This window comes from Phaseolus vulgaris, chromosome 11 (assembly GCF_051622355.1).
Source record: "Phaseolus vulgaris cultivar YP4 chromosome 11, ASM5162235v1, whole genome shotgun sequence".
In the NCBI taxonomy this organism is placed as follows: Eukaryota; Viridiplantae; Streptophyta; class Magnoliopsida; order Fabales; family Fabaceae; genus Phaseolus; species Phaseolus vulgaris.
In genome coordinates, this window is record NC_143508.1 from 12175047 (window position 1) to 12188208 (window position 13162).

General features: G+C 33.3%; 1 protein-coding gene across 1 annotated transcript; it reads right to left on the reverse strand.

Annotated features, from left to right (window-relative positions):
• Positions 1-2218: 2218 nt before the first annotated feature.
• ICL (isocitrate lyase) lies at positions 2219-5728 on the reverse strand. Its single transcript, XM_068632784.2, has 3 exons — positions 5287-5728; positions 2749-4351; positions 2219-2567 (listed from the first exon to the last, which is right to left on the reverse strand). Exons 1-3 carry the CDS (start codon positions 5422-5424, stop codon positions 2473-2475), a joined length of 1836 nt encoding a protein of 611 aa, XP_068488885.1. The 5' UTR covers positions 5425-5728; the 3' UTR covers positions 2219-2472.
• Between the last annotated feature and the right edge of the window lie 7434 nt (positions 5729-13162).

Genomic DNA, 13162 nt, shown 5'->3' on the forward strand with positions numbered 1-13162 from the left:
AACAGAATTCTGTTATGCTTTTCTGGCATATGTCAGAACCCTGTTATGCTTTTCTGAGACAATGTACCTCCAGAATCAGTAGAGTGTGGGTGCCTGTGCGTGTCCGCGCGTCTCTGCGCTTGGCTGCGCTTGTCTGTACCTTTAGCGGTACGGAGTGCACCTTTATCTGGACCGCACCCCTCTCAGATGATGACACGTGGAGGCATGCAACTCACATCTAACCACACACGTGTCACTTACTGGAAGGGCTCTAGCGCTTCTCTTTGTGTGCTAAGTTATTCCCTTGCGGAGTAACTTAGCATATTTCTTTCATCTGGGCAAATCGCATACTCTCAGGAGAACGCCAGGTGTGGCCGGTCTAGGCACACTCACCAAGCGTTGCTCTCTGCGTAGACGGCTTACCCTTCACGCACGTAATGGGTTGAGGGAGTCACCAATCACTGATCGGTTTGCTAGCTCCCTCAGGCCACTCTCGTGCGCGATTCCCTGAGATGTGCTCATGCGAGGTCCATGTGTAACGCTCTCGCTGGGAACCTCAGTCCCAGTTTAACTGCGTGTAACACGAGACCCCGATGACAATGCACCCGATGACTGATCAATGCTCTATTTGCTTCTCGTGTTCTGCCCCCAGGCGTTAGTCTGGGAACTGGTCTGTGGGTGGCCACTTGGCTACTGACCACCGATCACCGTTCTGGGTGATCTGTCCCCTGACCTTTCTGCCGCTGTCGGTGGTCACTTGATTACTGATCACCGCTCTTAGCGATCGCCTCCCTGATCTCTCTGTCACCTGGGCCACGCGTCACCCTGCGAGTGGTCCACGTGGTCCTCTGCTGCTGACGTCATCGACTACCGATGACCGATCGGATCATTATCAAACTCTCTCTTCATTTCCATTATCATGGCTATGGGATCCACTGATGGTCCTTTGTTCTGTCGGTCGTTTCTTGTCATACTTCTCATCGCTACCATGTGGCTACTCGATAGGTTTTTCTTTCAACCCCACGGTGGGCGCCAAAATGTTCTTACAATTTTGAGGCCGAAGATCCGCTACCAATTGTCTTCTATCTTTTCTTCTTTCGCTCGCCGTCAAGTATGTCTAAGGGGTAGGGTACCTGCAAAAACACTTCAGCGCTCAAGTGAGTTTAGATATTGGAGTGTTTAGTGAGTTTAGAACTAGAAAAGTCATTACCCTTTATCATGAAAGTTTTGTCCTATTTATAGTCTTCTGTCTTAATCACGTTATTCTAGACCCAATAACTCTTAATGATGTTTAGTTATTCACTAATCCCAAGTTAATCTAATTAATCAGCTGGAATGTTACCTTTGCATTTAACCGAGAGGTCATAAGGCTATTTACCTTGTCGACCACTCGGGCTCAGAAATCGAATATGACACTTTGTGTTTGATGTAATAAATGTAGATTTTTTTAATTAAAAAGTGTTTCTATAAGGTTTGTAGGGATGGGTGCTTATTCGTGTTGTGATTCTAGATCTTCACTATTTGTCACTCGTATGTTTAGTGTTTTTTATCATTTCAATCTTCTCGGTATTTTTGGCAGAGGTACCTGCATTTGTACTTTAACATTTAAGTTGTTTGAGTTCGAGTGAATGTGCTAGTTGTTGGTCAAAAATTTTGTACCGTGTACCCCAGGATGATTATCCATTTATAGAGGGACTTTGAGCCTTCGACCATACGGATGATTAAGCAAGATCCAATCACCTTCTAATTGTCATTTAGGACATGTAATGTGGTTTGTTATGTTAATTGCATTGTTATGCCTAACACATTATTGGAACAACATGAATGTGCCGGGATGCCGATAGCCCAAAAGGACATTCAGACGATACATAACCGAGACGCCGAATATGTCCCAACCATCTATGTGTCAAGAGTTCTCTCGACATCCGGTAGTAAAAAAGTATATCCATACATTTCAAAAAAAAATAATGGTAATTCACACATTTTGGAAAAACAAAATGATAATGAAAACGTACTATCTCTTCTTTAATTATTTATTTTAAAAGAGAAACACTTATTTTCTATTAATAGTTATATTCATTGATTACCCAAACTAAACTATAAAAAGTTAGTTTATTATTTTAATTGATTGAGTCTCAGCCGAGCTAATTGAACAACACCAATATTTTCAGCATTGTTTTTATGTTTTGGATAGAAACAAATATTCTTTGTGCTCCTTGTCCACAAATGCATGTCCAAATACACACTAATTAAAATATGTTCAACAGAAAGAGTAAAACAAAGTACAAAAGGAAATCAAATTTTCCTTGTTCTCTTTGCTTAAGAGTCTGAACAAGTAAGAAATATAAGAAGTTATGCATCGAAAAATAGCAGAATAAGTTTGAATGGCCAGTTTAATTGTTAAGGACATCATCTATTCCAATCCAACAGAGGAATTGGTGAAGCTGGCCAAAATTCCAGCTTCAGCAGCATAGTTAAGCAGAAGTAGAACTTTCACATTCTGGCCTTAGCAACCACAATACTGCCTCTATCAATGTCAACAGCTCCTGGCCTAGTCCATGATTCTTTAAACTGATCTTCAGTTACTCCTACAAAAACATCAAAGGGAAAAAAAAGTTTGGTTTTGACATTCTGTGAGTATAAACATCTTTTTATCTCAATTAATTAGAAATCTTTCTAGGTATAATTTTCAAAACAATTATCACAAAAGTCAATGATCTTATTGATGCATGATGTGTTGTTAGTGTGTAATAATAGTGTATGACTTGCCTTTTCCCATTGCAGCAGTTGAAGCCACACCTCCTTGAACAGTCTTGAGGTATCTGTCATAGTAGTTAGCACCAGCCCATTTCTGGTGGGCAAGTGTGTCAACCCCATTGTTCCTCTCCTCTCTCTGAATCCTCTCCACATAAGCCAGCATGCCCCTGTTGGCAAAGTCTCTTGAAAATGTTGAAGTGATGAGTGCATTAGAATGCAAACCTCCAACTGTGATGAACTGCCACACATACCCCAACTTTGCAATCTTGGGAATGAAGTCTCTCATTTGCTCATCACTCATGCCAGAAGCATCCCAGTTGAAAGATGGAGAGAGGTTGTACCCCAGCATCATCTCAGGGTACTTTGATCTAACCCCCTCAGCAAACTCTGTGCACTCAGCCACATTGGGGCTTGCAGTTTCCATCCATATCACATCAGCATGTGGAGCAAAGGCCCAACCTCTTACAACTGATGCTGTTACAGACCCTTTGAACCTGTAAAACCCTTCTCTAGTCCTAGGCAAGTCCCAGTCCCAAAACAGGTTCCTCACTCCTAACCTCTCAGCAATCTCCCTACCTTCCTCATTGGAAAGGCACCTTTCGTAACTTGAATGGTGCATCCACTCATTCAAATTCCTTCTCTTCTCTTCCTCTCCAATGTTCTGCCTCCCAATTGCTTCCACAACTGCTTCTGAGAGAGTCTTCAACTGTGCCTTTGACAGCCACTCATCCTCCAAAGCCTGAAGCTCAGCTCCACTTTTCCCAGCAGCCATGTCTTTTGCCATAAGAGTTGCCAAGCTCTTTCCCCTAAGGTTTGGGTTGGTCACACCCAAGATAAATTGGTGGTCCCTAGTGTCAATGTTAGATTGAACCAAATTAGCAGCTTCTGCATCTGTTCTAGCCACCAAAACAGTTTCCACCCCCATGACATCAAACTGAAGCCTTGCTGCCACGAGCCTATTGATGTGTTCACTGATGGCAACCAGAACTTTCCCTGCCATGTGGCCACACTTTTTGGTCACGGAAGACTGGTCCTCAATGTGGATGCCAGCAGCGCCTCTCTCCACAAAGAGCTTGCAAAGCTTCACAGTTGCTGTGGTTCCACCAAAACCTGTGTCACCATCAGCTATAATTGGTCTCAAGTAATCAACATAAGGGGTCCTTGCCCTCTCTTCCCTGCTCATGTTCATTCTCTCCTCTTTTTGTTTCCTATCATGGTATTGCTGAGCGAAGAAGAGGTGCTCAACCTTGTTGGGGACAGTGTCATAAGGGTAATCAGCAAGGTCAGGGCCTGGCTCATTGGTGGTGGTATGAGTGGCCGAACACTGCCACCCTGAGACATAGATGGTGTCCAAGTGTTTGGCCATCTGAGTGACCTGAACAGGATCAAGTGCACCAAAAGTCCTCGAGGCTGTGCCATTGGCTTGGTGGTTCTTCAGAATGCGCCATAGCTTTTTGGCCATCTCATCTGAGCCATAGGTTTGTCTGAGGTTACCTCGTAGGGACACCACATCTCTAGCTGAGTATGGTCTTTTGGTTAGCTTGAACCTCTCAGAGTTCCACCATGCTTGCACCTCTGCCACTTCGGCTTCAAACCTGGCTTCTTCTTCCACTATCTGTTCATGTGTAATTTGCATTAGCATTCTTATATAATAGCATGCATTAGAGACACCAATCACAGAATAGGAATAATTTCCTTGGAGACACCAATCACAGAATAGGAATCATTTCCTCCCATAAGACAACCCTGATACCTTTTTCTTGCCCATGATTGTAAAATAAAAGACTCTTATTTTTCCTTAAGAAATCAAAAAAGTTATATTTGCAATTTACATTCTGCAAATGCTAGACAAAAATGTTGAAACAAAGATTATGGTATAAAATACTAAAACTAAAAGAGGTCTGTATAGTACAATAATCTTGTACTTTTCAAACAATGATATTCTTAACACAGTAATCCAAAAACTACCAATTTATCAATAGACAGAATTGACACGTTCTCCTTGGGAAAAAATGGATTGAACTCTTAACTTTTCCATCTCTGACTAGGGACCAAAACTAAGAAAACAATGACGAAAGCATATTCAGAATCAGATTCCGACTTAGTCACTATTTAGTGAAAACCATAACATAACATGGCACAGATCCTTTTTCAGACCAAACAAGATTGCTGCCAATTTGGGTCATTTGTTTGCACAATGTTCAGAGTTCGGACATATGTTAAAAAAGGGGAAAATAAAAGTAAAAGCCCACCAGGGGATCCTTTCTGTTTCGTGCGTGCAGCACAATGTAACATTAAATTTTGCAGAAGCTGGAGCTAGTCATTCAACTGGCAAAACATGCATTATATAAATTTTATCCAAACTCAAATTCAAAATAAGTTTGTCATATAACAACAATTCTGCTAAAGTTGGCCTTATCACTCAAAGAAAAGTTCAATTAGTTTGCATGAAACTAGTTGTTGCACACAAGCGAAGTTCAAGAACTGAGGAAAGCAAATAAACTGAAGAAAGCAAAGCAGAGCAAAAGTGCAGGGAATTATTGAGCTTACGGATGAAGGCATGAAGAGTGATGAAGCCATGGTCAGAACTCTTTCTTTTTTGGGTAAATGATATAACTTGAACAATTTTGAGAAGCTCAAGAAAAAGGTCATCAATTTATACAACAAGAGGGTCACTATCTTGATCATGTCCTTGAAAGAATGGTGAGTTAGAAGAGACTACGGAAAAGAGAAACAAACAAAAACCAAGAAAGTTGATCTGATCACAATGTCTTGAGTTATTTTCTTCCTTCAGAAATTCGGAAACATGGCTCTTGAAAGCTGCATGTGCAAGCACGTATGGTGGTGGAACTTTGCTAACGCTCATATTTGTCATCTTCCATTTAGTATGATGTCAATCACAACACTGATTCTGTTTTGAAGTGCATTCCCATTATCTTGAAACACCAATAATTTCATACAGAATGTCATATTTAGTTGTAATTATGAATTCACAATTTTGATCATATAAATTACTTTTTATTGAAAAATCACTTGAAAGAATAAAATTTGTGTTTTAATTATTAGTAAACCATTAACATCTGATATAACAAAATTAAAGTACATGGTTGAAAATAATTTTGACATTATAAACTCACCCAAATTGTAAGAGGTTCACATAAAAGCAACTACGTATGTGAAGACAAATAAAAGAGATAGATTTCGTGCAAATTCAGTGTTTATCCTAGTCACAGCCTGGTTTTGACTTCTACGCAAGGTTGCTACAGTCACAATACCGTGATGAAAATCACACAAGAAAACTTGACGATTGTCGTTTTTTTTTTCACGATTGCCCTTACACACTCTTGAGCCAGTTTTATGGGGTTGAGTTAGGCTTAAAGTCCACTCTTTCGTAATATGGTATCATAGCCATTTTCGAGCCTATCCTAGCGAGTGTTTGTGTTGGGCCTATCGTGCCACCCGCTATCGGGCCGCTATCGGACCACCCATAATATATAGTCCCACGCACGAGCTTCTATCTATCACTCTCGGCGTGAGGGGGGTGTGTTGGGTGCAAACCTCAACTCTATGAGCCGGTTTTATGGGGTTGAGTTGGGCTTAAAGTCCACTTCGTAATATATTACATTCAAAATAAAAGGAAACTTTTTCAAAATATCCAAAAATATATAAATACCTAGGTTTTCTATACATTTGGATGATCTTACTCTTTTGTTTCCATTAAAAAAATATGATCATACTAGCTTAAAAGATATATTATGAGAAAGCTAACTAAAATAAATAAATATACAACAATGCATATTCATTTTATCTATCAATAATGGTATGTTTGGTTGTGATTCTCATCCCAATTGAGAACCTATATACTCACATGTTAACTTTTTGAAAACTTTTAAAAGTAGAGACTTCTCTCAAATTCACAAGAGTCAACAAAAGTTTTCATTAACTATGACCACCTTAAATCTTCATCTATGTGATTTCATTTTTTTTTAAAGTGACTCGATACATAAACTATATCAACAAATATAATCTTACCTCCTTGATAGTATAATTGATTCATATAAATCAATCACATGTGATTTAAGATCAATCTCACACTTGTGATGATGATATAACCCACCAATAATCATAATTGTTGGAGATTTCACATTGATTAAGAATAAAATCAACTTATGATATATAAATAGAATACAATTTTTACCTTACAAGTCAATTTTATAATGATTAGACATAAATATATTGGGGTAAGGGTGAGTTAAACATAAACCTATTTACTAAAAATAATATAGAATCACCTATATATGGTTTAACACTAAATCACCTAAGTTAGTTTTGTAAAGATGAGTTGAATATAAACCTATTTAATGTGAATAATATAACATCAGTCATATGTGATCTAATATTGAATCACATATATGTCATTTCTTTTAAATCTTGTTTTCTATAAATAGTGTTAACTTTTTTTTTTAATTTGTTCATATATATTAAAAGCATATTTAATAATATAAATATTTTCTAAGTTTTTAATTGATTAATTAATATCTTTAGTGTGATAAATTAAAATGATTATTATTATTACATGTTAAATTATTTTATTATAGTTAATAATTGAAACTTAATTTGTAAATAATAATTTAATTTATAATAGTACTATATATTTGTTAAATTATCTCTCAAAGAATGTAAGTAATGATTTAAGTAATTTTTTGTTCAATACTTAACAATTGGTAATTTGATTTGATGAAATACTTTTCTTATCTTATTCAAGTAAATATATGTATGAGGGAAAAAAAATTAGATCAACATATGTATGACAATCTAAAATTTTAGTTAGCGCTAAAAGTTGAATGTGGACAGTTACATTTTATAATACTCCCTTCAGGTATTAAACAGGTACTTTTAATTTAGTTTATTGTATAAAAAGTTTAAAATAATGCTATTAATGTACCAAATTTATTTTTATTATATAGTTAGTGACTTTATTTATTTAATAAAAAAACACATACATATAAGAGTAAACAAGAAAAAATAGTTAATTCTTTATAAAAAACACAAAATGTTTTATAAATAGGGATAAAGTATAATAAAAGAGGAATTATTATATCTAAAAATAATTATGGTTGAGAAAGATGAATTTAATAAATAACTAAAATTTATTTAGGTATTGTAATTATTATTTTTAAATGTTTATATATGCTTTTATAATCAAATATTTTCACATTTAGTTTTAGTGAACATTTTAATCAGTTGTACCAATATGATCCTGTAGCGATGCATTATAGCGCAGTCTTTTTTGTTAAAAGAAATATATACTGTTATATTATATTATATTATATTATATTATATTATATTATATTATATTATATTATATTATATATATAGTAAACTTTGTTTTAATTTAAAAAATCATATTATTAATTATTAAATAAATATAAATTTTAAAGATAACAATTTTTAAAAATTAGTTTATAAATTTTATTAATAATAAAATTATTTTAAATACCAATAATTTTAGTAGTATCTAATTTATTTAATATAATAACTAATTATTTTTATTTATAAAATTAATTTTTATTTAATAATTTTCAATAAAATAAAGACATAGTCGTATATTTTTATTTTTTTAAAAAATACGTTTGACTTTTGATTCTATAAAAAAGTTATAGTCCTTTTAATTATTTTATTTTATTTTTTAGTATCTACAATATTATTTTTAATTTTTAAAAAAAAACATTTATCAGATACTAAAACTAAATTATCTACATATTATAGGAACTAAACAAACGAGTAAACATATTAGAATGGCTAAAATAAAATAACAAAGATGTAAACAAAAACAGAAATTTTATAAGGAGTAAAAGTCAAACAATTTTTTAAGTATAAAAAACAAAACATAAATATAATTATACTTTAAGAATCAAAACATATGAGAATCTGAAAAAACATATATAATTATACTTTAAGAAAGGCTAACATTTAATAGATAAAATTTAAACTCAAATAATCAAATATGAAAAATAATCTTCCATCTTCAAACTTTTGAGAAATTAAAATTTTGTGACCAAATGATAATTAGAGTTTGTGAAATGGTTTGTAAGAGGGTGTGATTTTGGATTTGTTGAATACAAAACGGGAAAAAAAAGTATGGGATTCTTATATGATGAACTGTGTCTTTTCTTCTTGGGACAAGTAACATATAACATGCTTACTTGCTAGAACAAAATGGAAACTATAATTGTGGAAATATAGCAATCAGAGTGGTCCTAGACATGGATGTTTCTCAGGTTTCTTGTGAGTTTGAATTACAACTTTTATTCCTCTCAAACATATCTAACTAGTAATCTATTATCCAATCCCATAAGTGCACGAATGATAATATTTTTATTTGCTACGTGCTTATATATGTTTGGATGAACCAATGGTGATCCTGTTTTTTTTTTCATCATTAATTAAATTAATTTTTCTTTTTTCTTTTAAGGGGATCGAGATTGTTCATGTGGCTTTTCAAAATATTGAATGGGTTGGTGAAGATACCTAAAAATCTATATTTAAAGTACTTCAAAAAATATATGAATTAATAAATTTACTTTTGCCACAAATATATTTACAATTTTGTTTGTTTTTAAAATTTTAATATTCATGAATATCCACAAAAATGTGGAAACAGGCATAAAAAAATTGAGGATATCTATGCATGTATGAACAAGGACAGAACAAATTTTCATCTAACAAGTGGCATGATGAGGGAATATTATTCATGTTTTAGTATCTTATTTTATCACCCGCCTGATTTTAGGAGTATATTAAAATTATGAAAAATTATAATTGTATTTTCATTTAAAATATTATATAAAAAATAAAGTAATTTAATTATTTATTTATCTAATTATTATATTTATAAAATTACGTTTCTATGATTTTTCTTAACATATTTTGATCAGGCTAAACTTTTTCTAATATATATTTCAATTTTAATTTTTTTTCTTGTCTCCATGTAGTTTAGAAATTCGCAACATGCATGATTAGCTGAGAAAAGATAAATATTTTATGAGTATTTCCTTCCTGATAGCAATTTAGAATATCTTTAAACATCTTCATCTCATTTTCTTTTTAAGGATAGAGTTTCTTAGGAAGTAAGATGTTTATAGGTACTAGAAGCTAATATTTATTTGAATTAGGTTATGAGACTAGAGAGAGACAAAACTAGTATAAATATAATATATTTTTCTCTTGGAAATCCATTCAGCATAATTTCTAAAACAAAAAATTAATTTGAACTTTTTAAATTGTTTTGAAAGGATGTTTTGTGTAGTGGAATTCTTTAAATGAGTTATACTTTCAATGAATTGTGTGGCGTGGAAAACATGGATGAGATGATATATAAATTATGTCAAAAGTGATTATGTGATAAGATATGATGGATTGAAAATGAATTGTTATGGTATAATGTAAAAGTTAGAAGTTAAAGAGAAGTTATTAGTGAGTGGAAGATGCATAGTACGAGTATAAAGTTTAACAGATTGAATATATATTTAAGTTTTACTAATATGAGGATTAAGTTAAAAAAATTGAATACTCACTAATATAAATATTAAGTTAAATTTTTTTATGTATATTAATTTTTATTAATAATTTAAGTCATATAGATGAAATATCAGATAATGAAAGTTAATGGAGATTTTTTTACCGTCTAATCCATGAGTAAAAAAATCATTGGTCAAATTTGCAAATTAATAATTTCACTCTTTAAATAAATACATTATATTTATCAATTTGCAAGTGCAAAGTTTGATGTAATTTATTTAGACTTAAAAATAAAATAAAAATAATATTGGTTGAAAATAAATACATCATACCATTTAAATTTTTTTAAAGATTAAAATTGCAATCATTTGGAGAATATATTATAATGTTGTATTTTAGATCACTCCTAAATGGGCTTAACATTCCAATAATTAGGAGTTCATATGCAATTGCAGCCAGAATCTTTTATATGTTTCATATTTACTCGATGTAGGACTAGCAAGTAGATAAGTTTTTTCCCTTGAACCTGAAGCTAGAGTATTGTCTAATAGCAATCTCTAACATTTTCTTTTATTCTCGTTATGATTAGTTAAATTTTGTTAAAATTTTAATTTCCTTAATGAGAGCTTCATAAGAAGTTTTGTAGAGTGCAAGTTGTTATGTGAAAGAAATATATACTAGTAGGATTGTATTAAAAATTAAAAGCATTTGCAAGGAGGTAGCAATCTAGCATTCCATCCAAATCTATTCTACTTGGAAGAGGTGTTATAGACTATAAGGGATATTGTATGTCTATGTAACATATCAATAGCATATTTTTTTTATCTAATAATGTTCAGGCAGCATTAAGCAAAACTGTTTTTTGTGGCTAGATGAATACACCTAAATACCATTAGGAAAATAATTTGTTGTGCCCTTAAAGAATGAAAAAGAAGAAGGATGATATTGAGTTATCTGTAATTGGTGGAGAAATGGTGATGCATGTTGATCTATAAATGCAACTCGCTCTAATGACAGATGTGAAACATGTAAAACGAAGAATGAAGAAAAACAGAGAGAAGAGAGAAAGTAAGAAAAAGATAAAAAAGAGAAAATATGAACTATTATTATTGATTAAGGAAAGAGGGTACAACTGATATATATAAAACCAGAAACATTCGCATAAGTGAGTTTAAAAAGAGTTAGGCAAATCAAATTTTTTTATTTCTGATTTGAATTAAAATATTTATAAAGCTGATAATAAATATTCTAAAAAACCAACAATCACTCACACTTGGATTTTCTCTAAAGAAACACTCTTTTTATTGTATTTCTCTATTGTATTTTTTTCTGTGGTGCATATTACAATTGAGAGAGCATCCTATTTATAGGCTTTAGGAAACTCTTCTAGAAAAATCTTCATTATGACCTTAAAATCTCACTCACAACTTTTGATCTTTCATCTATCCAAACTTTCATTCTACTATTTTCTATGAACTTCTAATTTTAAATCTCACAAATTACATTTAAATTTTATTCAACAAAACTCCCCCATAAACTTAAATGTTTCTACCATCCATCATGTCAATCATATTCTTGTATTTGTCGAAAAGTACTTTCGGTAGCAGTTTTGTGAAGATATCCGCAACTTGATCTTGACTTGCAACATGCACCAATTCCACACTTCCTTTCTTCACGTGATCATGGATAAAGTGAAAACGAACGTTAATGTGTTTTGTTTCTTTCATGGTTCATTGGGCTCTTTGCCAACTCAATTGTTGATTTGTTGTCAACTTGAATCATGGTTGTACCTAGTTGCTTTAGCTCCATCTTGCTCAACAAATTTCTAAGTCATATCGTATGACATACACACCAAGATGTTGCCACATATTCAGCTTCACACGTCGATAGCGTCACGATCGATTGCTTCTTTGAAAGCCAAGAAAATGTTGTGTTGCGCATAAAGAATACATATTCTGATGTACATTTTCGATCATTTATGCCTCCACACCAATCGATGTCAGAACAATCCAAGTGATGCAGACCTTGGATGCACAGCAGGACTCGCTTCAACACCTTCCAATGTGAGTAAATCGGTTCCTCCATGAATCGACTCATGATGTCGACACTTAATGAAAGATCCAGCCTCGTGCATGTGAGATAACAAAGGCTTCCTACCAAACTCTGGTATCTACTTGCATCGAAATGTTCTCCTCCATCGAACTTTGAGAGTTTTGCACATGGTTCCATTGGTATTGATATTGGGTTTCAATTTTCCATCTTGTACTTCTTCAAAATCTCTTTTGCATATGTCTCATGTGATACAAAAATACCTGTCTTTTCTTGTCTAACCTCCAAACCAAGAAAAAACTTCATCAATCTCAAATCTGTCATCTCAAATTCTCGTCTCATTGTGCCCTTAAACTCTTCTATCATCTCATTATTATTACCCATAAAAATGAGATCATCAACATAAAGAGCAACAAATATCATGTTCCCTCTACTGTTCTTTGCGTAAATAGCATGCTCGTAAGGACATTGCTTGAAATCGTTCTCCTTGAAGTATGTATCGATACGAGTATTCCATGCCCGTGGTGCTTGCTTCAACCCGTAAAGTGCCTTTTTCAATTTTAGCACATTCTTCTCTTCTCCGATTTTCATGTGCCCAGGTGGTTGTTTGATGTAGACTTCTTCTTCAAGCACACCATTTAAGAAAGCCGACTTGACATCCATTTGAAATATCGGCCATTTAAACTGAGTCGCTTGGGAAATGAGCAATCGAATTGTCTCAATTCTTACAACAAGAGCAAACACTTCATCGTAGTCAACACTTCATCGTAGTCAATTCCCTCATTTTGTTTGTATCCCTTCGCAACGAGTCGCGCCTTGCACCTTTCTATCTCACCTTGAGCATTCATCTTTTTCT

Excerpts from the sequence above, each read along its gene's own strand:
- ICL (XM_068632784.2), bottom strand. The coding sequence starts at position 5,424 with ATGATCAAGATAGTGACCCTCTTGTTGTATAAATTGATGACCTTTTTC. Across the intron at positions 4,352-5,286 it reads CACTCTTCATGCCTTCATCC|ATAGTGGAAGAAGAAGCCAG; the intron begins GTAAGCTCAATA and ends ACACATGAACAG. Across the intron at positions 2,568-2,748 it reads AACTGCTGCAATGGGAAAAG|GAGTAACTGAAGATCAGTTT; the intron begins GCAAGTCATACA and ends ATGTTTTTGTAG.